General features: G+C 52.9%; 13 protein-coding genes across 13 annotated transcripts; 11 read left to right on the forward strand and 2 right to left on the reverse strand.

Moving 5' to 3' along the window:
- Positions 1–199: 199 nt before the first annotated feature.
- On the forward strand, positions 200–2,081 carry PHACADRAFT_28258 (uncharacterized protein; the record flags this gene model as incomplete). The annotated part of the gene is made up of 6 exons (XM_007395166.1): positions 200–592; positions 655–894; positions 943–1,065; positions 1,089–1,464; positions 1,526–2,014; positions 2,071–2,081. 6 exons carry the CDS (start codon positions 200–202, stop codon positions 2,079–2,081), a joined length of 1,632 nt encoding a protein of 543 aa, XP_007395228.1.
- A 4,303-nt stretch (positions 2,082–6,384) lies between these two features.
- On the forward strand, positions 6,385–7,442 carry PHACADRAFT_195230 (uncharacterized protein; the record flags this gene model as incomplete). Its single annotated transcript, XM_007395477.1, has 10 exons — positions 6,385–6,446; positions 6,506–6,545; positions 6,600–6,703; positions 6,757–6,816; positions 6,877–6,904; positions 6,956–6,992; positions 7,047–7,061; positions 7,119–7,143; positions 7,198–7,354; positions 7,410–7,442. 10 exons carry the CDS (start codon positions 6,385–6,387, stop codon positions 7,440–7,442), a joined length of 561 nt encoding a protein of 186 aa, XP_007395539.1.
- PHACADRAFT_120331 (uncharacterized protein) lies at positions 7,391–8,993 on the reverse strand. The gene is made up of 2 exons (XM_007395478.1): positions 8,153–8,993; positions 7,391–8,102 (listed from the first exon to the last, which is right to left on the reverse strand). The coding sequence occupies exons 1-2, from the start codon at positions 8,985–8,987 to the stop codon at positions 7,705–7,707; spliced, it is 1,233 nt and encodes a 410-aa protein (XP_007395540.1). The 5' UTR covers positions 8,988–8,993; the 3' UTR covers positions 7,391–7,704.
- Positions 8,994–9,255: 262 nt separating this feature from the next.
- On the forward strand, positions 9,256–10,615 carry PHACADRAFT_208722 (uncharacterized protein). The gene is made up of 6 exons (XM_007395479.1): positions 9,256–9,576; positions 9,634–9,723; positions 9,791–9,839; positions 9,893–10,063; positions 10,120–10,154; positions 10,213–10,615. Exons 1-6 carry the CDS (start codon positions 9,286–9,288, stop codon positions 10,264–10,266), a joined length of 690 nt encoding a protein of 229 aa, XP_007395541.1. The 5' UTR covers positions 9,256–9,285; the 3' UTR covers positions 10,267–10,615.
- Positions 10,616–10,620: 5 nt separating this feature from the next.
- PHACADRAFT_143265 (uncharacterized protein) lies at positions 10,621–12,100 on the forward strand. Its single transcript, XM_007395480.1, has 4 exons — positions 10,621–11,096; positions 11,146–11,281; positions 11,330–11,623; positions 11,681–12,100. Exons 1-4 carry the CDS (start codon positions 10,764–10,766, stop codon positions 11,965–11,967), a joined length of 1,050 nt encoding a protein of 349 aa, XP_007395542.1. The 5' UTR covers positions 10,621–10,763; the 3' UTR covers positions 11,968–12,100.
- Positions 12,101–12,145: 45 nt separating this feature from the next.
- On the forward strand, positions 12,146–15,188 carry PHACADRAFT_208724 (uncharacterized protein). Its single transcript, XM_007395481.1, has 4 exons — positions 12,146–12,890; positions 12,944–13,121; positions 13,172–13,769; positions 13,833–15,188. The coding sequence occupies exons 1-4, from the start codon at positions 12,178–12,180 to the stop codon at positions 14,939–14,941; spliced, it is 2,598 nt and encodes an 865-aa protein (XP_007395543.1). The 5' UTR covers positions 12,146–12,177; the 3' UTR covers positions 14,942–15,188.
- On the reverse strand, positions 15,158–15,782 carry PHACADRAFT_255660 (uncharacterized protein; the record flags this gene model as incomplete). Its single annotated transcript, XM_007395482.1, has 2 exons — positions 15,756–15,782; positions 15,158–15,700 (listed from the first exon to the last, which is right to left on the reverse strand). A coding segment is annotated over exon 2 (490 nt), but the record flags the coding sequence as incomplete, so codon positions are not given.
- A 1,575-nt stretch (positions 15,783–17,357) lies between these two features.
- PHACADRAFT_255661 (uncharacterized protein) lies at positions 17,358–18,513 on the forward strand. Its single transcript, XM_007395483.1, has 5 exons — positions 17,358–17,420; positions 17,477–17,691; positions 17,747–17,859; positions 17,914–18,352; positions 18,414–18,513. The coding sequence occupies exons 1-5, from the start codon at positions 17,394–17,396 to the stop codon at positions 18,466–18,468; spliced, it is 849 nt and encodes a 282-aa protein (XP_007395545.1). The 5' UTR covers positions 17,358–17,393; the 3' UTR covers positions 18,469–18,513.
- Positions 18,514–18,762: 249 nt separating this feature from the next.
- PHACADRAFT_255663 (uncharacterized protein) lies at positions 18,763–19,386 on the forward strand. Its single transcript, XM_007395484.1, has one exon. It carries the CDS (start codon positions 19,060–19,062, stop codon positions 19,372–19,374), a length of 315 nt encoding a protein of 104 aa, XP_007395546.1. The 5' UTR covers positions 18,763–19,059; the 3' UTR covers positions 19,375–19,386.
- A 10-nt stretch (positions 19,387–19,396) lies between these two features.
- Positions 19,397–20,543, forward strand: PHACADRAFT_255664 (uncharacterized protein). The gene has a single exon (XM_007395485.1). It carries the CDS (start codon positions 20,151–20,153, stop codon positions 20,535–20,537), a length of 387 nt encoding a protein of 128 aa, XP_007395547.1. The 5' UTR covers positions 19,397–20,150; the 3' UTR covers positions 20,538–20,543.
- A 494-nt stretch (positions 20,544–21,037) lies between these two features.
- On the forward strand, positions 21,038–21,617 carry PHACADRAFT_255665 (uncharacterized protein). Its single transcript, XM_007395486.1, has one exon. It carries the CDS (start codon positions 21,049–21,051, stop codon positions 21,373–21,375), a length of 327 nt encoding a protein of 108 aa, XP_007395548.1. The 5' UTR covers positions 21,038–21,048; the 3' UTR covers positions 21,376–21,617.
- Positions 21,618–22,317: 700 nt separating this feature from the next.
- PHACADRAFT_255667 (uncharacterized protein) lies at positions 22,318–23,158 on the forward strand. The gene is made up of 3 exons (XM_007395487.1): positions 22,318–22,743; positions 22,800–22,964; positions 23,029–23,158. Exons 1-3 carry the CDS (start codon positions 22,459–22,461, stop codon positions 23,035–23,037), a joined length of 459 nt encoding a protein of 152 aa, XP_007395549.1. The 5' UTR covers positions 22,318–22,458; the 3' UTR covers positions 23,038–23,158.
- A 700-nt stretch (positions 23,159–23,858) lies between these two features.
- PHACADRAFT_195239 (uncharacterized protein) lies at positions 23,859–24,200 on the forward strand (the record flags this gene model as incomplete). Its single annotated transcript, XM_007395488.1, has 1 exon — positions 23,859–24,200. One exon carries the CDS (start codon positions 23,859–23,861, stop codon positions 24,198–24,200), a length of 342 nt encoding a protein of 113 aa, XP_007395550.1.
- Between the last annotated feature and the right edge of the window lie 1,641 nt (positions 24,201–25,841).

Here is a 25,841-nt window from a genome sequence, read left to right on the forward strand (position 1 = left end):
CAGCCCGAGAATATTATGGCCGACCCAATGGATGGCATCAATGAGCTCTTGGCTCGCCACCGCGGTCAGCGCGTTCCGGATAATGCAACTGTAGAGATCTACAAAGACGTGAGTTACTTTCCTGCTGCGACTTACCAATCCGCTCATACTCTCTGACCACCACCAGGAGCTACGAGCTCGTGACCAGACAGTAGAAGACATGCGAACGAAAATCCTGCAGCTGCAAGATCTCATTGATGAGCTCAAGGACCAGGTCACAGAGCTCAAGTCCAAGAAGAAGCGCTCCAAGGGGGCTGCGTCCAGCCCTGCTGTTCTCGAGCATGCGACCATCATTGAGTCACGCGCCCGGCTGTATCTCAAGATGTTTGGCCTGTGGATCTCTACCGCTGCACTCAATACCCCTATCACCTTTGATCCCAGGTGTGATTTGTTTAGAGAGAGCCGCTTCACTAACGAGGATGATGAACTTCAAGCCGAAGCGGAGCAAGTGCACATGGTATATCATCTGTTACCCAGTGCTGCAGACGGCACCAACGCGCAGCGGGACGCAATCACGGCACTTATTGGGCAGTCTCCAGGTTTCACGGACCTAGTACGTCGTTCTGAATCTATTTTTGTTGTGCACTTTGAGACGAAATGCTGACGGCAACATAGTTCTCAGCAACTATGAACAGCCACCGGTATACTTTCACTAATTCAATGGGAAAGGCCATGGCCCTACGCCCACCTCCTGGCATCGGTCAAGCCGCTTGGACGAACCGAGCAACTATGGCCAGCGACCCTGTTGCACAACGGCTTCGCGGGGATGTGCAAAACAACTGGCCACTGGTTCTCTTCCGGGAAGACCACATCAATCAGATCAATGGCTTGTATATGGACGAATGGCTTCCGAAGGTAAGTACGTGGCTTGCGTAAATTTGTACAATCTCAGTTGTTCTCCAGTTGGCAAGGTTTTGTCTCTTCGGACCAACCTCTGTTGATAGCAACGTTCCGGGTAATGCTAGGGCGTTAGAATGGCGATGGTGCTGGATCACGCCACAATTAATAGCATCAACTGGAGTACTAGTAAGTCATGAAATGCTTATTAGAACAAGAGCAATTCTTACATCAAACTGATTAAGGTCATTTTTTGGCTCTCTGGAGATGCCCAGCTGCTCCCCATGGGCTGTGAACCAGTGAAACGGATGTATCAAGACATGTGGAAGGCACATTGCAAGATGCTCATCAAGGAGTGGAATCACCAGCTATTGCCAGTGCGTCGCCTTTGGCAATCCATTGTTTTCCACGGTGTACGGGGCGCTGAAGCATATTCATCATCGCAGAATGCTCAGACTTCATCTGGCTCTGAGCCGGATCCTGATTTTGGTTCGAACAATGAATTCCTCAAAAATTATGAGCGATGCATGTCGTTGAACGAGAGCAATATGTGGAACACCAGCAGGCCTCCAAGTCCCACTCCGCTGCGTATGCCTATATTTAATTTGTTCGTATTTGTACTGACAACTGGCTTTTCGTACACTCTCAGCTTCCCATTTGTTCTCAGCCTCCTGCACATCATCGGCTTTACTCTCCTTGGCAGCACCGGTGGTCAGCCGGAGTGCACTTTCACATGAGTCAGCTGCCTCCCAGCCCCAGGCCATAGCCGCCACACCAGTCTCCACTGCAGCAAGCGCCATGTCAGGGCGGCGTGCCCCCTCAACTGTTGCGGCATTGCATCTCTTGGCTCCTGATTTGAATGGGGAGGGCGATGGTGAAGCAGGCTGTGCTGAGTCCAGTTTACCATCGATGGAGCATGTCACCACTGATGATGGAGTTGCTGCTGCGGAGAATAACGGTCGCATGAACCAGGCATCAAGTGACTCTACCCGTCGCAGCATACGTCTGACCCATCGTACTTCTGAGGACCCTGAGACAGATGCAAATGACAGCACAGATGGCCGCGGGGCTGTACGTGGGAGAGGAGCTAGAGGTCGCGGTCGTGGCCGTGGTGACCGCGGCGGCCGTGGCAGCCATGGTAAGTAGCTTGCGCCACATGTGATGTACCTATCTCTTGTATCATTCAATGGACAGACCCCCCATGAGACAAAGACAATGTGCCCTGTGGTGCTTCTGTTCTTAACTTCTGTAAATATTGTACACCTTTTGTTGTCTTGTCAAATGGTGCACTAAGCATATACACCGCACCTCGAGATCCCAGACACTTGCAAGGGGCTGTAAGGTGCAATAATGGCCTTCATATAGATTTGATGATGAGTTGCTGTAACAGACATAGGGCTTAGTAGTTTTGACGTCAGTCTCACTTAGTAGCGCCCTCAGAAAGTGCAGAGTTCGAATCTCTCCAGTAGCACTCTTAAATGGGCTAATAAACATGTAGAGATAAATAAGTAGGAGTAAAGCAGATAGTAATATGGGTGTAGTAAGACTAAGTAAGCAAATAGTAAGATACAGTAAGTAAAGCGGTAATATACAATAAGCCAGCACAGTAAGTAAATACGGTAAGATAAAGTGACAGCAATAGTGAAGCTTGGTAAGTACAGTTGATAAGGCTGCCTCAACTGCTCTTCAAAGCTTTGCGGTGTCTTGCAGGGCCTTGAAACTCCTTGGACGGTTTGTGACGATATCAAGCACTATCGAGAATCTTCCTAACTTGGTAGGTAATCGCCATCTTTCAAGCTACTTTAAGAATTACCCTTGATCTCCGAACAGCTTGTGAGAATTTCTTTCCCCTTGAAAGCCCCCTCAAGGCTGGTTCCCTCCTTGACGCCTTAAAAGCGCTTCAGCGCCCTTTCGACGCCCAAACCCTTTTTGGGACACACGTCGTACTCAGGATAACCATGTGCACTGCGCAACACGTTTAGCGCCAGCTATGGTAGGCCGGGGCACGAATCCAATACAAACACGACCTGGTCGAGCTCCAACGGAGCAAGGGATTACCAGGGATCGGATAGGGAAGTGGTTATGTGCAAGTGCACGGAGAAAGGTTCCCGGGGTCTTGATGCGGTAGAGTCGATAGGGTTAGGATTGGGGTGAGATTTCGGTTGGGTGATATGAGATGGATTGTCGTGTGGAGATGTGTGATGGTTGGTGTGAGAGTGACGGGGATCGTCGTAGGGCAGTTGGTGGAGACTCGAGCTAATGTCAGCAACTAACAATCCAGCTGGACTGAGCTACGACAAAGCTGAGGAGACAGACGAAAGGAATGTGAGTGAGGAAAGACCAGCTCGAGTCTGGCTTGTTATTGAGCAGTACGAGCTCCTTATATACATGTCAGACTGAATATCTAGAATATCCTACAAATATACAAAGGTGTATAGAAAGTGAAAGAATACTATGGAACCCGGGAGAACCATCCGGGATGTGTAATATTCATGACAGAGGTGTTGCTGACTGTCACATCTGTGTTGACTGGCCAAACGAACAACAGTCTCCTTCGACCTCCCCTAAAGTTGCTCTGGTGAGTTTCCTTTTATGTCTTCATCCATATAAGGCCGTCGAAGGCCATCCGCTTTCCATGCTCCTTCCTTCTGCCCACCACCATGCCCCCGCCCAATAGACAGCCACCCCCGGACGCCATCGTCCTCTGAGGTTCTTATCCCCACTTCTACTTTCCCCTCGCTCAACAATGGCTCCACTGCGTGCTCACTCAGCGCAGTACGTCCCAAGGTGCGTGAGCGGTGATTTCTCTCGCGTTAGCACTGCAGTTGACGACTCACATGCACGGCAGCCGCAGCATTGACTTCCACCTGTCTACACGGCTATGCAAGGGTCCTGTGATGCGGGAAAACAGCGCAAATATACAAGGCCCGTTGATATTGTCCTACCTAAAGCGTGCCTCAGACTCAGGCTCTTTTTGTCGCTCGCAGACCTTCGTATATAGTACGTAACATGCATATATGCGCTCGATTGCCTATAACTGACATGCATAGGCCCTCGTAAGACATTCTCGCTCACTCAGCAAGCAATACCTGTTTGTATCGTGCTTCTGCCCTATGGTTTCACTCGCATACTAACGCCATTCTTAGTAGCCGTATATGGCCCACTCTCTCGCGCTCCGGGATCCACACAAAGCCTTCGCGGTAAGCATGGCGGTCTGCAGGTAGTTGCGTACATGAGTACTTATGCACACGACTTGTTCATGGTTCGCTTATGCGCATCGTGCGCCAACTATGTAGCCGTTGCGCCGGGAGCCGCTTGTTGACTGATAGCATGTTTACATGCGACGCGACTCGGAGGGCATTCCCGTCTCGATACTACCATTCTATGCAATACACCTACTTTGTATCTTATGAACCTCTATGAATATATTTCTTGCCACTCCTACTTTCAATGTGTGTATCGGTCCCGAATATTTCCGCAGTGCTACCCAGCCTGGCGCTCCCTGGTAATGCATTGCCAACCTTACCCGAATGGTAAAAGTCACCAGACTGGTAAGCTTGAATTAGCATACAGGTGAGGTATCCACCTTGGTAAGCCAGTTCTCATAATGATTACCTTTATAAGCAAGATTAGCTTTGCCAGGGCTGTTCAGGCTAGGTAAGCTGCCGATTTTTTTGCTGATTGGCAGGCGACCGCTTTCTCTTGACTTGATTGCACCACGCCATAGACTCGCCAGCCGTGTCTGATCGCTGCGCTCCGTGGGACCTGATTGCATCCCATTTAGTTTCACCAGAAACCGGTATGTGGCCACGCCGGTTTCCGCTCACGCCAATTCACGACGGCGGTGGATCTAGGGAATCTAATCGTGATACACGCTGAATCTAAGCATAATCTAGGACTGCGCCGAGATTACGCCCCGGCATAACCTGCCGTTTTGCGCGGGATGCTACTGAGGCCGGGTGCGGCAGGCAGAACGTACATGGAGGAAGCGGGAAAGTAACATGGCAGATTCTGATGGCGACAGCGAGCATCGAGACACTCTGCCTCCTTGGACAGAAATAACACAGGTGTAGAAGACAGAGCAAGGGGCCGTCGTCTGCAGCTGAAATGCCCCGAGAGTCAGTGGCACTTTACAAAGCTGGCTACCGAAGAGAGCGAACGACGGATGCTTGCTGGGAATGCACCAGAATTTTAGTTCCTCCTCCAGGCCTAAACGTTTTTGAATAGCACACCATCCCGCTCTCGCTAGCGCCTGCGGACCTTTCCCAGGCCCCAGCTACCACCTAGTGCGCTGATGACCGTCGGAACAGCTGACAGTTGCACATGCGCACAAGTCTCAGTGAGGCAAAAGATAATGATAGATGCCGACGGGACTGCGGCTTGTGCTTTAAGAGACTTATGTATGTAGGCATGGCTTGGGACTGAGCACATCCGGCCGCACTAGTACTGCCCCATGACCACGTCCTTCAACGGTACAGTTGGTGCCGTTCTAATTGGCGTGCTCATAGCAACTTTGTACGTGTTGCAACCGCTTGACGTCGATCGGACCGCTTAACGTGCTGACTAAAGGCTCTACGGCATCTTGTGTCTACAATGCTTCGCTTTTTTCGACAAGGGCAGGAATGAGAGGAAGATACTAAAGTATTCGGTAAGCCTAGCAAAAAATGCTCTGGGGCCGAACGCTCACGCCAAGAATGTAGATCGCCGCAGTGTGGTCTGTGACGAAACTTCCATGGCCCGCCAATTGTCGTCTGATCCAAAGCTTAGGGTACTACAAACCCTACACACAGCCGTAATGTGGCACGTAATATACTTGTTCGTACCTGTGCTTTTGAACGTTAGCTCATGCTCACATACACTCCTCAAGTTATGCAGTAATCAACTTTGCCGACGTCAGAGTACCGTTTGGCATTGCCATGCCCTGGTGAGATGGTCCATGACGACTCGCTGCGTATGCTAACACAGCTATAACGTGCCCAGGAGTGTAACGGTGTGTGCTATCCTTCATGAACCTCGTAACGCCTGATTCTAAGGGTTAACACTCTTTGTCTGGTTTGAAAGGCGTCAGTATGCGTCACGGTCAGTGTTTGCATGTGCTGTTATATTCTTCGCTTGATAACCAATAAAACGTAGATATTCATAACCGTGATTGTTCAAGGGTGCGTGCTCCAATTAAGCATGCTGAAGCTGATCTGAACGACTGGAACAAGATGGTACTGTTGTCGCGTCTGGATCTGTGAGTTCTTCAGAGTCTTTCGTGGATTCCATGCTTATCCGAGCATTTAGTGAGTGATCGCAGCGGGCTCGTGACCTATCCCATGGTTAGCACATACAAATCTTTGTGGCGCATCCCGACGCCGTGCTCATACTTTGCTCTGCGTAACCTGCTTACTCCCATAGATCGGCCTTATAGCCATTTCCTTTGGTACGGAACTGCTTCATCTCTGTCGAGTTATGGGATCCTCAATGACACCGTGCAGGTTTTGGAATGGGTGAGTAGCCACGATCATGGATAGCATCGAAGTCGAACTTATCACGGATATACTGCTTGAAGCCGGATTCGCTCAGCTGTCAGGTTTCCCCGCCACGCAACCTGTTCCTTGTTGTGTTGACAATTGTGAAACTTTAGCTTACTGTTGCCGTTATGGACGACCATCAGTAAGCTTCAGGTGCGTTACTCGAGGATTAGACACGCTTCAAGCTTGGCTAATCGGACGTCATAGTGGCTATACTCCTCGGCCCTTGGTGTGGGTGCGCTCGTGGATCTCTATACAGCGGCATCGTTGGTACTCCTGCTGCTTCGAAGTCGCGAGGAGATCACGCCTCGGTGAGCGTTCCCTTGGATAGATTACCCTAGACGACGCATTCACACGCCGGCAGCGGGTTGTCGATGCTGAATAAAGCTGTCATGTATATTGTTGGCACAGGTGCCTTGACAAGGTTTGCTTTCCGGGCTAGACATATATGCATAACTACTAACTTTCCGGCATATCTCGCTAGCTTCATTGCCATCAGTGATATGATACTTGTTAGTCTTCCCGACCTGTTTCGAAGACGTGTGTCTGATCATCTCAAACAGGTGCTGAGCAATCCCGGTAACTTGATTTTCTTCGGAGGTGAGCTTCGAAGTCAGCAGACAGCCTCTTTTCTTCTGGCTGATGCGATTCTAGTCTTCTGCGTTTATGGTGAAGGCAAGTCTTCTCTGTCTGGCATATAAGCACCCGGCGCTCAAATTCTTTTAGTGTACGGAAACTCCTTGCTAGTATGGTGCGTCATCCGCCGGCAGCCCCGTCGCGAATTTGAGGCTGAGGTCTCGTTCAGGCTCAACGCTCGCAGCCATATACGCAACGACTCAAGGGTACCGAGCCTTTCGATCACCAGCGTCCGGTTCCAGCGAAGGACCCGCGATACCTGTTTGAGTATGGGCTCTACTCAGCTGTCCAGCGAAGGTGATACGGCAATGTCATTCGGCTCTCAAGTAAGGCCCTGTCCATCACATCCGCCCACAGAGCGTGAAACTGACTCACATCTAGCGGTATCTTCAGGAGCGGAGCACCCCCTCTTAGGCGGCTTGTGATGGCAGTCAAGCTCGAGCAGATCCTTTCTGATGTGAATAGATACGGGAAGCACTGTACGACTAACACCATTAACCCCTGTCTACGAAACATCTAGAGAGAAACACGGCGAGAGCGTGATAGCAAATAACACAAGTACACTAGCAAGTGCATGCAGCCCATATTAGTACGAGACAATTAACCCAACATATACCACGCCGGTAGCACCAGGCTACCGGAGCCCAAATCTAATAGATATCCCACTTCGCGCCATCTAGATGCATGATACCCGCAAGGTGCCTCTACTCTTAAACCCAGGGAGGCGTTCCGTGATCGCATCCCGGATATCGTCCTCAACCTTGCCCCCGCGTGTCCAAGAGTCGCAGTTTACGTAGAACCTGACGGTGAGGCCGCTGAACTCGCGCTTCGACAGCTCAGCATCGATGCGCGGCCAGTCGAGGCCCGTGAGTCCCTGGATGTCCGGAGTCTCGAGCTCAAAGGTTACCTCCCGGAGGAAGGGAGACTGCAAGTCGTCCAGCATGAGTGTGACCCAGGGAAAGAGGTGAGTCGAGAGGAATGTCCGCGAAGAATCCACAGTAACGTCCAGGCCACCAAAAGAGAGTGAACGCAGAGACGTATTATGAATCAAGCTGACGTGATTGTGCAGGACGGCTGAGAGCATGATTAATTCGGAACTCGTTGTCTGTGGACATCGCACTCACTTTCCTCTGCTATGCCGGCTGGAAACTCGACTTGCAAGCGTTCGAGGGAAGAGCCGCTTGCCTGAAGAAGATCTCCCAAAGCCTTGGTATTGTCGAGTTCCCTCCAGCATAGCTGGATAGTCCGGAGCTTCTGTTCCAACGGATGGCTGAGAATCCACTCCGTGACCAAGGTCGGCGAAGACCTCGGATCCAAGAACAAGTAGCTCAAGTGCATCTTCTTGTCGCTCTCTAGTAACTGTGCCCGCGAAATCCATTCTACCGCGGACACCGGACTTGCGGGTGCGGCAGATTCGAAATCCCAGGACACGGCGTGGAAATAGAGCTCTTCGAGGTCGGGGAACGCGTCGAGGAACTCTAACACGTCACCTGACGCGTGGAAGCGTACCTCGAAGAGCAGAAGAGTCTTAACCCCCCTAAACACCGCCTTGTACGCGTCTCGCGTGCACTGTTCGAGGGATGTCCACCTCAGGCGGCTGAGCGCGAGAGTGTTCACCCTGCCGTGCACCCCAAGCGTCCGCGCTATCTCTGCCGAAGCGTTTACCCACTCGTCGTCTTCTATTCCACGGCTGTCCGCACCGACACCGGAATATTGTGCGCTGATAGTCAGCTTCCGGACGCAACGGGCGATGGCGGGACTGTTCTCCGAGAGAGCGGAGAACTCGGTGCAAGCTGTCTCTGAGGATAACCGGACGGTGCGGAAGAGGTGTAGGCGTGTGGTGGGAACCCAGTCACGGCAGACTAGGCTGCAGGTTCGGAGGGCGTTCGTGTCGTCCCAGAGGTGGTCGAGAGTCTCATCGAAAAGCTCTGGGGGAAGCATCGGTCCCACTATAGACATCTGAAAAGGTCGTGAATAGGCTTCAATGCTATATGGCGCACTTTGGGCACAAACGTACCTTCTCCGGGTCGACGATAGCGTCGAGCTCCTCGTCCCTACCGAGGTGTGTTGGCGGAAGATAGCCAAGCGGTGACTCCGGTCAGACTCCAAGCAGGACATCGTTTTGGGGAACAGGCGTGTTTGAGATCAAAAGTGATGGGATCTGTCGGTTCGATCTGCCAGACTCCTTCGCAGTCGCTCACGGCCGCACTCGGGCTTTCGCTCATTCCCGCTGCGTTCACTTTGAAGTACTTCAACTATGTCCCACCCACCAATATTACGGCCGCTTACGCTGTCGCTACGCGCGACATGCCTCTCGTCTAGAGGCTCTTTCGACTTGCAAGGCTCCGCTAGCCTGCGTTTTGCTCGCTACAAGTCAAACAAAGCTGCCAAAGCGTCGGCGAACGTCAAGCACACCCCACCCTCTACAAGCCAAGTAGAGGCGGCACTTAAGCATGCAGAAAAAGGCGGGCCTACCGAAGTTGAGAAAGAGATCCTTACCTGGCCCGAATATCTTTCCATTCGCAAGAGCAAGCGGCGGTGGGAGACGGTGCGTTAACGCGTCGCCTTCATACGTCCCGGGCTCGCCAATCATTTTCATGCACAGGCAATGTCAATACCCCTTACTTTCTTGGGCTTTGCGGGAGGCGTCATGTTCTTCGGCGAGATGCAGATGGACCCGTCAAAACCAATCTTTGTGAGTACCAGTGATTCTATATAGGCCATGTGCTCAATTTACTGCCTTTGCGCGCCCGCGTCACTAGAATCTTGACCCTATGATCGTATATGGTGCCGGCACACTTGCCTGTGCAGGTTAGTGAAACGATGCCTGTCTCTGCACTTCATGTTTATACTATGTCTCTTAGGCTTTGGATACCTCCTGGGGCCTATGATTGGTTCAACAATATGGCGAATGAGCCATCGCAAGGCAATGAGGCTCGTTGAGGCCAAGGACCGCGAGTTCCACCAGCATGTTGTCAAGAATCGTGTAGATCCAACTGCTCAAAGCGCTACGAATCCTGTGCCAGATTTCTACGGTACGCCTGGTACACGTTACTCAAAGCGATTTGTACTTACGCTGGCTGTTGTCCAGGCGAAAAGATTGGTTCACTCCATGAGTATAGACAGGTTCGTTGTCACTAGCAGCTTAGAAGTAGACCCACGGATACTGATGTACATTTTACAGTGGCTGCGAGACCAAGCGAGGTTTAAACGCAAATCAATCCTTCCTGAAGACTAATATGTCTTCTGTTGATGACTAGCACAGTCTCCACTCCATCCACACATAATTATCTACTAGCATCGAACTTGCGATAGGCAGTCGTTAGTCACCATCGGTTCTACTCGGAGTAGGTATGTCCGGTCGAATGAATGTCGTTTGTAGCAGATTCGTTGGCTCCCGCATGACAAAATGATGTGGCGAAGGCTCATTTGCAAGAGATCACGTCGCTGTTTATTCTGGCTCCTGCGTATGTCTCGCACCGCGCTGTGTTCCGCTGTGAGAGCGCAGACTTCTGTTTGAATAGGTGGATACAGCAGAGTCTTCTAAGCGCTCGATGTGTGGTGGGTATGATTCGTTGAGGTGCAGTGGTGCGTGTGACGTCAAGTTTTCTAGCAAGACGCAGCACGGCCGTCCCTACATAAACCAACAGCCCAACCCCGTCAAGCGACCTGTACTCACTTCTGATAACGACAACGACAAGCTCGCTGCGTGGCACGACGACCGAAATCACAAACATGATTTTGAACGCCCTTCGTGGATCTCTGCGCACCACAGCACCTTCTCTGCTCCGCCGCAACATCACAACCTCGACTCTGAAGAGCCCGCTCCTTGCTGCTAAACCGACACCACTGCTCCGGAGTGCGACCCCCATCTTCTTTAACCCGACCCAGTTCGCTATCCGTGGCGCTGCCAGCCATGTGTCCGGACGTCCCGGGTCGCAAACTATCGAGCACGCGGCAGAGAATATTCGTGAGGAAGTTGGCAACTCTGCCGCTGACCTTGCGCGCACTATCGCTGGAGGCAACTACTTCGACGACTCTGTCAAGCCTCCTTCGAAAGATACTTTCGTAAGCATTTCCTTCGCTTTTGCGCATCATGTCACCAACGCTTTAATAGCTTGGCATCACAAATGCCGTCGCCCATGCTGTTCCACAACCCTACGTTGTTGTCGGTCTCGCAGGCTCCCTCCCTTACCTCGGCTCTACTCTTACAACCATCTACCTTGCCCGTCAGGCCGGGGAGGCTGCAACCGGTATGTAGAGGCCAAGTCCAAGGATGCGTCTTTCTGACGATGACACAGCTGCTATCACTTCCATTGATCCCGGTGTAGCCATCACCGTTCTTCATCAAGCGCTAAGCATTCAGACCACCTACGGTGCTGTCCTTCTCTCTTTCCTCGGTGCTCTCCATTGGGGTTTCGAGTTTGCGGGTTATGGTGGTCAAAAGGGATATAGCCGACTCTTCCTGGGTGCAGCTCCCGTTGCGTACGGTTGGAGCACCCTTGCCCTGGACCCTATGAGCGCGTTGATCGCGCAATGGGTTGGCTTCACTGGTCTCTGGTATGCAGACCTTAAGGCAACGGGCGCCGGCTGGAGTGAGTAGATTGCGAAGCTGGGTACGTCATCATGTGCTGACATAGTGATTTGCGTAGCTCCCAAGTGGTATTCTCAGTACCGTTTCTACCTCTCAATCCTTGTCGGTACTTGTATCATCGGCACACTGGCCGCAACTTCATACTGGGGTCCAGTTGGTGGCCACGGCTTTGTGAGCCACGACTTGAAGATGATTCGCGACGAGCGTAAGTCGATGCATCCTGACAATCGCGGTCTTATCCCTGGAAACATTGAGGCTGTTCCCGCTCCAGCGGAGGCAGACAATTACGTGATCGTGAAGAAGAAGGACGCTGGGAAGGGAGAGGGCGAAAACAAACAGCAGTAAGCCGTGTATGCATGGAACGGATGTAAAGTAAAAGTCAGCATGGGACTCTTGTACATATGAGTTGTAATTCTAGTCTTACTTCCTGTGTACGTATCCATCGCAACAATAATTTTTCTTCATGTTGTCGCTACAATTTGTCCAAAGCGCGTGTGTAACACGCGACGCGAAATGGGCGTTTGTCTATGTTGAACCTGGTTCGACGTTCCCGTCATGCTCGCGGTCTGCACAACCGCCTCGCTTGTTCTCCTCGATCCGCCAACGCTCAAAAAGGCGCCATCGACTGTTCCCCCGACTTGCACGTTCTCTTGCGCACCCGCCACGAGCTGCTGGGCCTCAGACAACAGCACCCTCTTCGTCGTAAATGACAAGAGCATCCAACGATATGATCCCATGGGCGCACTCCTCAGCACTATTCCCCGCAAACACCCCGTCACTGCGCTAGTCAGCAAAGATAAAGGGGACACGCTTATCGCGGGTATTCAGGACCAGGTCTCGGTGCTCGACGCCAACTCTGGCAAGATCGCGTTCAGCCTCGAGACGCACAGCGGGTCTGTGAGCGGGCTGGCTCTCTCGCCGGATGGGACCCTCCTAGCGTCGACATCTGGCTCTGTTGTACCTGAGGTGCATGTCCACAACCTCTCTGGGGCCTTGTCACACGTCGAGCTGCAGAATTTGCCGCGCAGGGGCGACGTGACAGCGTGCACGTTTCATCCGCACTCGAAGTCGAAGCTGCTGGTCGCTGTTGGCTCCCAGCTGCTTGTATACGACATTGCGAAGCCAAATGCGCCAGCGAAGACTGTTCAGCTGGACAGGAGGTCTGGCGAGATCGCTGCGATAACGTGCAGTCCGTTCAGCAGGAGCCTCGTCGCGGTTGGATGCAACACAGGCGTGGTTAATTTGGTGGACTTGGATAAGGAGAAAGGGTGAGTCTATGCCGCCGACTTGCGACAACATAGTATTCACAGCAGCCCCAAAGCCTCTTCCGCACCATCCCCCTAGAGGCACGGCTGTCATCCTTGGTTTTCTCACCTGAGGGAGCGGCCCTCTATGCAGGGACAGATGACGGGAAGCTCCTCATTCTTGATCTCCGCGCTTTGGACAAACCTGCCAGAAGCATCTGTGTCGGCGGGCCGGTTGTGTGCATATCTGTCCAGGTCGGTCCATGCATGTATGCATGCGTGACCGAAGCTTATTCCTCATGCAGCGGAAACTGAAACTACATGAAAGCTCTTCACGCCTACGACCGTCCGTGACTGCTCTTAGCAAGCGCAAAGCGGATGCCGATGCTACAGAGAAACTAGCCCGACCCCCGGTGACAGGGTCGAGCGCGGTGTCATCACCAACTTCAGTACCTTTCTCGAAATCCAAGACATCCACCACTAGCAAGACTGCTCTCAGCCCTGGGCCATCACCCGGACGCATCGTGCGTACTAGGACCATCTCTGCGACTTCGACCCCGTCCAAGTCTGTCACGAAACCTCGGATCGACAACAGTAAGAGCACGCCACCTGAACCGAAATCAAGCGGTGGATCAGCTGCACCCGAGAAGGGTGAAGAACCACCGCTTCCGCCTGTACCCTTGCCTATGCGCGCTCGAACCGTGTCCGCGGCGACCAGCGCGAGTTCACGTGCCACAGCGAGCAGCACGACCTCGAAGATTACACGTGTATCGAGCTCGACGAGTGCGACAAGCGTGGAGGCCGGCAGCCCACGCACACGGAAAATCAGCAGCGGAGTTAAGAATCCACTGTCTCCCCTTAAATCTCCTTCGATGGAGGCAGAAAATCGGTCCGCTACACCTGGTAAGCCTTACATTGTTAGCCAGGTATGATCAGCTGAACTGAGGAAATTATTTGCGGGCCCAGCTGAGAAACCCACTTCGAGGGTGAGAAAGACGATTGCTATGCTTTCCGCCGCGAATCAAGAGAAGGCTGCGGGACCGAGCAGGGTGCGTCCGCGTACGGTCTCCACCACTTCTAGCAAGTCGGTTTCCGGTCCTGTCGCTTCAAACTCGAGCACAAGCCGCGTAAGTGCTGGTGCGAGTGCGAGTACAAGCACTGTCTCTCCGACTACGGCGAAGACACACGTCAAGTCACGCACGCAGCCTTCGCGTTCGTCTGTCAGCAATGTCGCATCGCGCTCCCCTAGGGTGGAGCCCCGCTCTGCTGCATTTGTCTCCCCAGTTCCCCCAGTTCCCCCCTTGCCTGAGGCCTTTAAAGACCAGGAACAGCTCACGGGCATCGACATCAAGTGGACCATCTCACGCACACCAAGCCCTGATCCGCACGATGACGATGATATGGTGAACACACCAGTGCCATTGGCGAAGCGCAATAAGGGAAAGGGCAAGGAGCCGATGTCACCAGAGGCGCCGAAGACGAACGTCCTAGGACTCGGCACGCCCGAGCTCAAGCGTTGGATCCAGTCCGAAGCAGAAAGCCGGGATGGTGCGCTCAACGACGATGCGGACGGCCACCGCGTTGAGTTCCTCCAGGTCCCGGCGAACGAGGTTCAGATCCAGAGTATTCGGGTCGTGGGCGACGACGCGCCCGAGGTAGGATCCAGCCCACAAGGCGAGCCAGGAAAGGCGACGGTGCAGATGATGTTGCAGATATCGCCACGTCGCTCGTCCGAGAAGCTCTCGCCAAACTGGACGCCGATCCCATCGCTCTTCAGCCCGTCGCGTACGAATTCAATGCACGGCCCGGAACAGGGCGCGTCGAGCTCGTCTGGCGCGCCGCCAAGCCCCGCGCATGAGCTTCTGCAGTCGCTCGTCCGGGACGCGATGTATGATTTCCGGAGGGAGACGAAGTCGGAGATTATCGGGCTGCATTTGGATCTGGTGAGGATGGGGAGAGGGTGGAGGAAGGAGCTTCGCGAGACACTCGAGTCGTGGAGCGAGGAGCTGAAGGAGATTCGGCGCGAGAACGAGCTGCTGAGGCAAGAGAACGAGAGGCTGAGAAGGGGTTATTGATGAATATTTAGAGATGTTATTGACGTCTCATATCGCTCATTGTTTATTTTAAGCTACCGTGTTCTTGTATGTTCTGTACTCACGGCTTTGTTCACGATAATTACGAGAATAACACGACTGTTTCGATGATCCTGAGGAGCTCAGCTTTAAGTCATTATATCACTTTTCGTCCGAGGGTAGCCTCTGTCGACAAAACCAAGTCTAAAGCTTGCTGGGCTAAGTCTCTATGTTGCGGCAATGTCAACAGAGGTATTGCACGTCTTGCCTCGACAAACTGCGATTCATAATTCTCCGATGCCATCTGCGTCCCATCCACCTTCTCTGCGCCGTCCTTCAACCTCGTCACGTACCACATGATCAACTTCCCGCCCCTCTTCCCTCTGTCCATAACTGTCACGCCGACGGGCTCCGTCATTCCGTCGCGTACAATAGAGATGTCGCGGCCGTGGAGGTCGCCAGGCTGGGTGGCGCGCGTCGCCATGCGGAGCGAGACGAACTCACATGGGTAGCCTGTCTCTTCGTATGTCTCGCGCAGACACGCGTCCTCGATCGTCTCGCCGTAGTCCTTGCGCCCCTTGGGCAGAATGTATTTCTTCTTGCGCGGCTGGTACAGGATGCAGAGCTGCAGCTCGTTCAAGCCTGGCTCGCGCCTGAAGAGCGTGGAACCTGAGGAGATGACGAAGCTGCCTGCCAGGTGCTGCACCATAAGCGTCGATGTCTTTAAAGATTGTGCTGCTCCGTCTGTTTTCGAGGACGAGCCTATGCAGGGGCGTCGGTGAAGCTTTGAAGTGCTCGTGTGACCAAGAAAACGCACCTTGCGTTTGTTTACCGGCTGACATCTTTCCCGCTAGACAGTATCAAGGCGAATCGCAAAGCACCGCTCTCTTCTTTTCTACTAGTGCTATTCCCTCGTTGTTGGCGGCAGGTTCAGTCTGACACGGATGCCATTGACGAACAGTCGGTAGAAAGGTGTACTAAGAGGGAGCAAGTAGGCGCAGCATCAGATTATAAAAGCAGGAGAAACCACCTGGGTAGAGACAGTACAGATGCGCTAGGCTCGGTGCCGGCGCCGCGGCGAGGAGGAAACTAGTATTATTTTGGGTGGAGATTGCCAGGAGCTCACGAACGTTCGTCGTGGACCCTGAAACCGAGTGACATTTAGCTGATTTTCAGCTATGAGGCGGTGCATGAGCCTCCCCGACCACACCGTGGCGAGGTGGAAGTGGATGAAGCGCCGAGCCAGGCGAGCTTGACAAAACACCACGACCACCAGCCAGAGTTCCACTACAGAGCAGCATTCTTATAAGGGTGCGATATTATGTATATGCTGTGAACGACTCGGACATACGGCCGTCTGGCTCGAGTCCAGGAAACAGTATCTAGCGCTGACTCCGAGTTGCCATGCCTTGGCCCTTGTGTCCCCCACAGGTACGGTGGTTGCCGAAATCAGTGGCCACACTTGCGTAGAGGACGTTTCTTGCTGCTGCACACTGAGCTGTCAGCACCATGCCATACGATCGTTCCGAGTACAACTGGGAGCTTGCGCACGTCGACCGCTGCCAGCCAACTTTCCCTTCACGTCCTCCACGCCCACCAGGGGTCTGTATGCAGATTCTGGATTCGGCCGCAAGGGAAAGCTGACCTATCATCCTAGAATAAATACGATTTTGATGCCGCGCTAAATCCTATCCAGCACTTCGAGTGCGATTGCCACCCATTTTTTCAAGACTGGAACACAGAAGCCCCAAAGGCTATCCGTGAAGCTTACGCGGCCGACCCAGACGCATTCCTCCGGAAGGCTTTTGGCAGCAGCGACGAGCCAGCAGATCTGCGCTATCTATGTGTCCTCACTTCTGACCTCGTCGAAGACCCCGATGTCCGAACATTGCCAGTGCTCGAGAAGTTCATCGACATGATCTATCACGGGTACAACGTCCCAGATTATGGTCTTTGCCCACAGCTGAAGACATGCCTTTGGGAGCGCCCGATGATAGGGATCGTCAACTCCCTCCAAACCCTCTTGCGTCCTGGTGCGAATAAGAGAATAGAGGAGCGAGCAAGTGCTAAGATGGTGCACGGCCACTACAAGAAGATCCTCGACATCATTAGGGACGACTTACTCAAGCTTCTCCCAGATACCAAGCATGCCAATCATCTACGCCTTACGGCCATGAAGTTCATCGCAGTAACGGGTGCTGCTTGGGGCTTAGATGAGTAAGTCGTACTTATCAGACGTTCATGGGTGTCTGCTCAGCTACTTTGCAGTAGGCTGGTACGAGACGACGAGACGATGGAGATATTCCTTACCCTTTGGATTCACATGAAATATCCATATCGTACGGACGCAAATCACTTCGTAGATATGGTTTATGGTAGAGTAATCGACCCGTGCCTTGAAAACCTTCCCGCAGACTTGCACAAGCACGCTGTCGAAATACTCGGGATAGAAACCATGGTCATGAGATTCCGTGAGTGGCTCGTACGTATTCCTGTTCGTCGTTCGTATCCCTTCGCTAATTCGTGCCTCCACCCTAGAGGGACGAAGACATAGTCGATGAACATCTCTTATCTGACCTCAAGGCGATTGAGGCGTTCGGAATGAATCGCGACGCTGTCGGCTGCGCCTTTTGCGACGGCAAAGTATACCGGTCCATTGCCCTGGCCCTGAACCGTCAATACAGACTCACTCGTGGCACAGACAAAGGCTTGATGGATTGCCTTGTTTTCGAGAGGGGTCTTGGAACGATCGCGTAAGTCATCGTGACGATACATTGGGAAATACCCTCACTCCGCCTTGAACCCTAGCCGCATGGGACTGTGTGTCCAACACTCCATATGTCGTCTGACCGAAACTCTTCAGGGTGGAATGCTGGTGCTTGCGCTTATGGCTGTAGGGATCGAAATCCGCTTACGGTCAGGTATGTTCATGATCTCGCCGATGTTCTGTTACATTCTTGACAGGAGCTCTGCAGAGTGGGACGTGGAGGAGCAATTCCAGGTAGACCCGCTATTGGACGACGCCGGGTACTTTCTGTATATCAAGGATCTCCTCCACCCTGTCGAATGCAAGGAGCCCCACTGCTACCGCGAAAAGACCGACGAGTTCATGGGCATCTTCAAGCCCAGGCTCGAGGCAATGTGGATACCGTTCAAGACGACCATCCTCATAATGGCTGACCGCTTCTGTGCGCCCGACGTCATCCGCCGCATGATCAATCTCTGGGATCGACTGTGTAACCTCATGCATACTACGGAGGACAGCGTGCGCCTGAAGCGGATGAAAGAAGGTCTCTGCTTGAACTGGATGTGCGAGAAATATGATTATAAGAATCCTTACTCCGGGGCAAGGAAGACGAAGGGGTGCTCGAGGTGCAAGCTGGCTAAGTACTGCTCGGTAGAGTGCCAGAAGCAGTAAGTCATGTCGTCCTGGGATTGTCAATACAAGCTGACCACACGTACGTCCCGATGGCAGAGATTGGGCGACTCACAGGGAAGAGTGCAATCCTTTGTCCTTGCTTGCGGAGTAGCGCCTGGATTAGAGCAAAGTGTATCATTGAATTGACTACTGGTCTATAAAAGCATGTTCCAGACCTACCCATGATGCCAGCACTGCAGTCACGTAGCCTTATCGGGAGCAGGTGAACCATTGATCCCGTTCACAGCGCTAAGCGGCACATCGCAGGCTTCAAGTCTCCCCCTACCTTTGTCAACACTCCGCCTCCTGCAGAGCATAGTTTCACCAAGCTCTTTGGCATTTAGAACGAATCGGACGCACATCATGCAACAAGAAGACCAGAAACAGACGGTACGTCCTCGCCGAGTGGTAGAGTTGCTACTCTTTGCCTGATTTTGCATTTTTCACGACGTAGGACGAGCAAAGGGCCCTGAATACTGTCTGGTATTATGACTGCGAATGCGGGCTCGTTCCGCGTAATTGGTGGGTGGGGGAGCCCAAGAACCTGCGCAAATCTTATACGTCGAACCCGAACCTTTTCATTCGCAAAGCCTGCGGAGAGAACGGCCGAGCAGTTGACGCCCACCGCCTCGTGGCGTTAACATCGTTCTTGGTCGAGCAGCCAGAAGTTCGGACGGCGTCGCTCACTGAGAAGCTTATAAGGATGGTGTTGGACGGCTACACCGTCGCCACTCCCCCAAACTCTGCTGGCCCCGAGATAAAGAAGAAGAGCTGCCTTTGGGAGCAGCCCTTGCTCGGTGTGGCCAACAGTCTGCTTGTTGCGAAACAGGATAGCTTCGGTGGACCCGAGGACGCTGCTATCAAGGACAAGGTCCGCGAGCACTACAAGGCGATACTCCGCGCAATCAGGAGAGACCTGCCGAAACTCCTTCCAGCGACAGAGCATGCAGATCACCTTCGTTATACTGTCATCAAGTTCCTCGTTGCGGTCGGCGAAGGGTGTAAGCTGAACGAGTAAGCCACCCTGCTAGTCGCGGCTGACAATCGCTCACGCCACCCTAGCGAGCAGATTCGAGACGACGAGACGATGGAGCTCTTCCTTAACTTATGGACGCATATGGTCGGCCCTTTCCGCGCCCAGGTCCACAAGTTCGTATATGCTCCGCACGCCGGTGCGCACTACACGTGCCAATGCTCGACGTGCAGCACCTTTGATTTCGGGAAGTGGGTTGGCCGCATGTACGACGTTATTGGCGCCAAAACCATTGCTGGGGCGTTCAAGTTCTGGATAAACGTGAGTCGGCAGGCCTCGTACTTTTACAATGCTGACATTTCCGGCTCACGTCGAAGAATGTGAAATCTTTCGACGAACCCCTCGTGTCCGACTTGCAATGCCTCGAAATGTTCGCTTACCATCCCTCGCATGCACACGCCTTCTGCAACTACTTCTTCATTAATGAGCTCACCGTCAGCATACAGCGTCAGTATAAATGGGGAAATGTTATGGAGATGGATATCGAGGTTTTTGACCGCGTCAGCCGGCTGGTCGTGTATGTCATCATCGTTGCCCCCTTGGTCCTTCATATGTTCGCTGAATAGTTTGTTTACAGGCGTATAGGTCGCTGCGAAGAGCACGAAGTCGAACGCTTACTCGAGAATCTCAAAATTGATAGGATGACGGGTGTAACTTCCGGGTTCCTAGCTGATATACAGACTCGTATGAGTTGAGTACTCCACTCTCAGGAGGCGTGTTCGACCACTCATGTACACTCAGTGGAGCACGACGTGGAAAAAATGCGCTGCACAGGAAACTGGATATTCTTTGAGGCTCTCGTTCACCCCATGGAATGCAAAGACGAAGAGTGTCCGAAGAAGGTGACGGAGGACTTCGAGCGCGAGCTCCGCGGAACCTTCGAAATGCATTATATCAGGTTCAACCGCGAACTCGTTAGGTTTGTTAGTGAAGGCAGCGTGTACGCAAAGCACGTCTGGGTGCTCTGGCAGAACCTCGCAAAGGTGCTAGGCTGTACCGAAGCTGGACTCCGTCAGAAATGGTTAGACGAAGGGCAGTGCTGGAACGCGGCATGTAGGACCCGCATGGAAACCGCAAAGGGCAGGCATAGAAGATGTGCCAGGTGTCATAAAGTGCGTTTTTGCTCTTCGGAGTGTCAGAAAGAGTGAGTAGCTTATGACCCGGAGCTGCTTGTACCACGTCTTTCTCTAATGCCGGAGAACCTAGGGAATGGACGTACCATCAGAAAGAATGTCAAGCAGGTGTACCACAACTTAGCAAATAGTGCAGCATATTGAGATGCACCACTCTTTTAAATCTCACTACAGGACGATTGTCCGTCTCCTTTGTCGTCGACTTAAACAAGCCAGTGGCGCAAGCGCCCATAATGCCAGGAGGCGCCTGCCTCTTCCTCTTCCAAAAACGAGAATCGTCTTCTCAACGTCGACGTCAAGACTGTTTGTTCCTGCAAATAAAATGTCATCGGAAACCCAAGAGATGACGACAAGGACCACTCTGAGTGCTCAACCCCTTGCCCCGAACCATCACCGTCTCCGTCTGCAGCCTCTTCCCCACCGCCGTTCAACTCACACGTTCATTCCACCTTCGTCTGGTACCTTCAGGTGCGTCCCGCCATGTGCTCGGTACTGTTAAATTTTGGATGACCTATCCTGTGAAGCTATGTGTCCCATAGAAGCCTTGTCTAATTTCGAGTTCTTCCGACCGGACTGCGAGTGCAACCCCGTCGACAGTCAGGACCGCGACACCCTTAAAGACTACTATACCGAGCCAGAGAGGGCCATGTACCAAGCCTGTGGCTGCAACGGGGAGTCTGCAGACGTTACCATGCTGCATACGATCACGACTTGTGTCGTCCAGAATACGGGTGACCGCAACAAGCGCCTCGCTAAGCACCTCATCGAGGCGATCCTCGAGGGATACATCTTACCAATCGAGAATAGGGTCAACGATGAAGATGCTGCGTTCCGGCTTCAGCGCTGTTACTAGGGGCTGCTGAACATCCTCGTCGCGATCCGGCGCGACGATGGGAGCAGGCCAGACGACGTCACCATTGTCGAATCAGTCCGCGCCGAATACAAGAAGATATTGGATGTTTTCATCAGAGACGTTCTCAAGTTGCTCTTCGCAGGCCCGCACGCGGGCCATATGCGCAACGCTGTGGTGAAGACCCTCCTCATTCTCGCGGGCGCCGCGCCGCCGTCGATAAAGGACTTCAAAGAGTGAGCCATCCGCACCATGCCCTCTCGCAATGGCCACTCATTCGGTTGCCCTAGGACTCTTATAAACGACGATAAGGCGATACAGCTCATCCTCACGTGTTGGACGCATATGTCCGTCCCCAATCGTGTCGACGTCAGCGCTCTCGTCCACACTTTGTACAAGGACTGCGCCGCGTGTAGTAAGGAATGCGCCGCGAAATCGACAACCAACACTCATGTTCGCGCGGTTCACACCATCGGCGTAAAGACGCTCATACAGAAATTCGAGAATTGGTTATTGGTATGGCCCTTTACGTAGTCCACTTCGTACCTCAGTGCTAATTTGGCTCTTTAGCACCCTCTTACTTTGAACGAGGCGCTTTCAAGGCTCGAGCTAAATACGCTCCTTGACTTCATCCTTGGCCGTCCTCTGTATGGCGAAGATTTTACAGCAGTAGGGATGTGGAAGCACGTTATCTCTGCCATGCAACGGCAAAAGGAGCATGGAGACCCCGCCAAGAGCCTAGATATAATATATATAACGCAGGTTACCACGTCTTTGGATAAGTCTTGCTCCATTAACTTGACTTGTCACGAAGAAGATAGCTAAAGCGCCGCCAGATTGTTGACCGCAGATCCCGGATATAAGGTGTTCGATGTCCCTGTCGAGCTCCTCGCGAGGATCATCGAGCTTGCCGTGGCGGCAGTCTTGGAGTTTGACACTCTAGAGGATGGCCCACTTGAAACAGACTCCAGTCTCGACCATAGCGACTCTCCACCAACGCTAGGGCCCGGGTACATTCAGTTCCTCCTGGACGTGGAGCACTCTTTTGCTGGCTGTGGACAGGGTCGGCTTTGTTGTCGCGGCTCTATGGAGCAGTTCAAGGACGCCCTTTGCTTACATCTCGGTCAATCGTTCGCTGCTTGTCCGAGCCTTCGAAGGAAATTATGCTGCGAGGCACGCCCTCGAGGTATGGAACGCCGTGGCGAGGGCGATGAAAGTCTCGGAGGCAACCATATACACCAAGTGGATCAAGGAGGGCGAATGTTGCAACCCGTGGTGTTCGAACCGTGGCGACAAGACGGTGAAGAAGAAGAAGAAGAAGTGCACACGATGCCAAGCCGTCCGCTACTGTTCTTCGGAGTGCCAGAAAGGGTAGGTCTCATCGCGTCGTATTGTGGTGGCCTCGGTCTGCTGACACCAGCTCATAGACATTGGAGAGAGCACAAGGTTCTCTGTCGTCGGGTTCAGCAACAGCAGGGCCAGAGTTCGGGAGACTCGAGTTGAGCATCCATGGCGACTTTCCGTACCTTCCGCGACACCTGAATCACTCTGCAAATGATCGCCCCGCTCTGAAACAGTTCTTTATCCATGTTGTAAGTCTTTGAACAGCTACCTTTTCTTCAGATGAGTGTATCAGCTAAGTACCTTATCGGAGAGTTTGTGTGACTGCAGTCCCAGTTCGAGGCCCTTGTAATGCCGTTGCCGACTCCCGCCACTCCTTCCTTTGTTCGACATACAGTACAGGTTCCATTTGAACTTTGGTTGGCTTCCATTATACCTTGTGTAATTTACTTCCACCGTGTTTACGTAGTATCGGAATAAGCGAAATATACGCTCACGAACGGAGAATCACGACGGCGGGATCGACATGTCCAAGCGACGGCCCGGGCTGTGCTGAGAAAAAAGTGCCTCCACTGCTCGTAAAATGTCCGCTCATTATAGTCGCAGAAGAGTGTTCTGAGAACGTGCATACACTCCGCAACGTGAAGGTGGAATTTGTGGCTGCTCGCGAGAGCTAATGAACATCATGCGACGCGTCCAAGCGTGATCTATCTGTACGGTGTCGCCCGCCCATATGTCCACCCACCATTGTGAACAGTTTCTTCTCAGGCTATCCCTTGCTCGCTGGAAAGCAAGGTAGGGCCAAGCATCTTGCTGCACGCATTTCCACTAATCTTTTCCACCTTCGTGCCACGGGTATGCCGAGCTCGGTGTGATTACCCAGAGAATGTCGAGGTAAGAAATGTTGATCATGAATTCATATGCACGCAGCAGGTTTTTTTTCTCGTGTGATAGGTTCGAGAGGAAACATTCCCAAAAAATGGGCAGACGGTGCCGTAAACGAAGTTACGAATCGCGTTTGGACGCGTAGCGTAACGGTCACGTGGGCCCCACGCCCGTGATTATCTCACGAGTCACGAGCAGATGCAAATCTCGTCTTCGAGCGGTCCGCCACATCTCTTATACTTGTCATCACACGAGATGCCATGGATTTCACGTTCACATCGCAGTCGCATGCGGTGACTGGAGAATGGGACGCCGCCGAGGAGACGAAGGCCACCTTCGAAGTGACGAAAGAGTACGAGTGCAACCCCGAGTACTTCGTCGCGCGCGCATGCGGGCTGGACGGCAGGCCAGCCGACAACTTTTGGCTCAGCGCACTGACGTCAGTCATCACCTTTAATCTGCAATACCGCACGGCGGAGCTCGTTGACCGCTTCATCTCAATGGTCGTAGACGGCTACCACTGTGGCCCCGTGAATCCGCTGCCTGTGGAGGCACAGATGCGCATGGATAAGATGCAGCCATGCATCAGGAAAAAGACTTAGGTCCACAATGCTACAGAGTGCTACAGGAGCATTTTGGAGCACTATGGACCCAAGTCCTGTTTCCTGATGTGGTACATGCCGCTCAACGGCGTCATCAACGCGCTCAATGCGATGGGCAAGGGACCGCTGGGCTTATCAGACGAAAATTTTGAAGGCCTGCGCTGCGCGCCGGGGCCAGAGGACCATCTCATTATTGAGCGTGTTAGGGCGAAGTGGAAGCCCATTCTTCACACCGCCGCGCACGACATTATGAAGCTCATTCCTGCGGGTCCGGACGCGGACCGACGGCGGAATAGAATCGTGCTAGCATTCCGGTGCTTTATCTCGCGCTGTGACCTTGGGTGGTAAATCTCCTTTACCTGAAGATACCATACCATGGCTCTAATATGTCTGGTAGTGAGGTGTCCAACGACGAGACTTCGTGGAGCTGCTGCTCACATGCTGGCTGCACATGCATCGGGACCGCGATAGTTCGTCTGGGAGCTGCCATTCGCATAGAGTGCTCGTCCGTACAGCATGCCTGAAGATCGGCACATCAAAGCTGTTCGCACAGTAGGAGTAGATACACTCATTCGGCGCTTTAAGCAGTGGTTAGATGTGCGTTCATTTGCTCACGCTTATTTGTCATCGTTCATCGGCCCAACCCAGGACCCTGAAATATTGGACGACCCACTCGAGGGAGAAATCGAGGCGATACGGCCTTTCTTGGACTATAAACAGCCGTTTTGAGAGCATATGTACAATGCAAAGATCCATGTACACTTTTTGAAGGCCATGGACCGGCAAAAGAAGAAGGGTAAGGCATCTGATCTCGAAGGGGTTTTGAACGCCGGATGCATGGTTTTCCTGTACGCGTACAGCTACCTGCTGCTTTACTCTTTGGCCCACGGACAGACGCATACGGGCAGAACTTCCACGACGTGCCAAAGTTTGCCCCAGAAGCGGTTGACCATCTTAAGCACGGATCGATCCAATTTGCGGCGCTGGCGTGCTGCCTGGCGGTAGAAAACGATCTCCGAGGTGAATACAACTGTTCATACCTCTCTGGTACTCGTGACTGACCTCTCTGACATGCCCTTCAGACGCAGAATGACTCAACAACAGCAATTACCACCAGTACCTCCGCGTCATCATGCACATCTATCAGTGCCTGGGCTGGGGAGGCGTCGGCCCCTGCCAGCGTGGCTGTCAAGGCGCACGAACACCCGAGTATATGCGTCTCATACGCGTGAAAACGGAGAAATGCTGGATTTCGATCGCGCGGCGCATGAAGAATGTTCAGAGAGAGAAGGAGCCTGCCGCGGACACGGCATGGTGGACCTGGGACGTGTACGTCAAGGAGCTCGGGATCTTCGAGGAGAGCCTCCAGGCAAAGTGGCTCGCGGAGGGCGATTGCTGCAATTCAAGCTGCGAGACTCCCGGGGAAGAGGGACTGAAGATGAAGAAGTGCATGAGGTGTCAAGCGGCGAGATATTGCTCGCCTGAGTGCCAGAAGCGTGAGTTTTTCTGATGTTGATCGGAAACGGGCTGATAAGTCGTTGTACAAGCACTAGAAAGAACACAAGCCACATTGCGCTCCGCAGAAGAACTGAACTGTCTGCAGCTTGATCCTGTCCTTTTCGACTTAGTTAAACACTCGCG

This window comes from Phanerochaete carnosa (assembly GCF_000300595.1).
Source record: "Phanerochaete carnosa HHB-10118-sp unplaced genomic scaffold PHACAscaffold_5, whole genome shotgun sequence".
Taxonomy (NCBI): domain Eukaryota; kingdom Fungi; phylum Basidiomycota; class Agaricomycetes; order Polyporales; family Phanerochaetaceae; genus Phanerochaete; species Phanerochaete carnosa.

What these genes read in the sequence shown, in the direction of transcription:
- PHACADRAFT_120331 (XM_007395478.1), bottom strand. Translation starts at nt 8,987, where the DNA reads ATGTCTATAGTGGGACCGATGCTTCCCCCAGAGCTTTTCGATGAGACT. An exon ending in AGCCGGCATAGCAGAGGAAA is followed by an intron (nt 8,103 to 8,152) that starts GTGAGTGCGATG and finishes TCATGCTCTCAG; the next exon opens with CCGTCCTGCACAATCACGTC.
- PHACADRAFT_208722 (XM_007395479.1), top strand. Translation starts at nt 9,286, where the DNA reads ATGTCCCACCCACCAATATTACGGCCGCTTACGCTGTCGCTACGCGCG. An exon ending in TCCTGTGCCAGATTTCTACG is followed by an intron (nt 10,064 to 10,119) that starts GTACGCCTGGTA and finishes GCTGTTGTCCAG; the next exon opens with GCGAAAAGATTGGTTCACTC. An exon ending in CACTCCATGAGTATAGACAG is followed by an intron (nt 10,155 to 10,212) that starts GTTCGTTGTCAC and finishes TACATTTTACAG; the next exon opens with TGGCTGCGAGACCAAGCGAG.
- PHACADRAFT_143265 (XM_007395480.1), top strand. Translation starts at nt 10,764, where the DNA reads ATGATTTTGAACGCCCTTCGTGGATCTCTGCGCACCACAGCACCTTCT. An exon ending in GGCCGGGGAGGCTGCAACCG is followed by an intron (nt 11,282 to 11,329) that starts GTATGTAGAGGC and finishes ACGATGACACAG; the next exon opens with CTGCTATCACTTCCATTGAT. An exon ending in GGCAACGGGCGCCGGCTGGA is followed by an intron (nt 11,624 to 11,680) that starts GTGAGTAGATTG and finishes TGATTTGCGTAG; the next exon opens with CTCCCAAGTGGTATTCTCAG.
- PHACADRAFT_208724 (XM_007395481.1), top strand. Translation starts at nt 12,178, where the DNA reads ATGCTCGCGGTCTGCACAACCGCCTCGCTTGTTCTCCTCGATCCGCCA. An exon ending in GACTTGGATAAGGAGAAAGG is followed by an intron (nt 12,891 to 12,943) that starts GTGAGTCTATGC and finishes GCAGCCCCAAAG; the next exon opens with CCTCTTCCGCACCATCCCCC. An exon ending in TTGTGTGCATATCTGTCCAG is followed by an intron (nt 13,122 to 13,171) that starts GTCGGTCCATGC and finishes TTCCTCATGCAG; the next exon opens with CGGAAACTGAAACTACATGA.
- PHACADRAFT_255661 (XM_007395483.1), top strand. Translation starts at nt 17,394, where the DNA reads ATGGTCATGAGATTCCGTGAGTGGCTC. An exon ending in AGGGGTCTTGGAACGATCGC is followed by an intron (nt 17,692 to 17,746) that starts GTAAGTCATCGT and finishes CTTGAACCCTAG; the next exon opens with CCGCATGGGACTGTGTGTCC. An exon ending in TCGGTAGAGTGCCAGAAGCA is followed by an intron (nt 18,353 to 18,413) that starts GTAAGTCATGTC and finishes TCCCGATGGCAG; the next exon opens with AGATTGGGCGACTCACAGGG.
- PHACADRAFT_255663 (XM_007395484.1), top strand. Translation starts at nt 19,060, where the DNA reads ATGGTGTTGGACGGCTACACCGTCGCCACTCCCCCAAACTCTGCTGGC.
- PHACADRAFT_255664 (XM_007395485.1), top strand. Translation starts at nt 20,151, where the DNA reads ATGCGCTGCACAGGAAACTGGATATTCTTTGAGGCTCTCGTTCACCCC.
- PHACADRAFT_255665 (XM_007395486.1), top strand. Translation starts at nt 21,049, where the DNA reads ATGTGTCCCATAGAAGCCTTGTCTAATTTCGAGTTCTTCCGACCGGAC.
- PHACADRAFT_255667 (XM_007395487.1), top strand. Translation starts at nt 22,459, where the DNA reads ATGGAGCAGTTCAAGGACGCCCTTTGCTTACATCTCGGTCAATCGTTC. An exon ending in TCTTCGGAGTGCCAGAAAGG is followed by an intron (nt 22,744 to 22,799) that starts GTAGGTCTCATC and finishes ACCAGCTCATAG; the next exon opens with ACATTGGAGAGAGCACAAGG.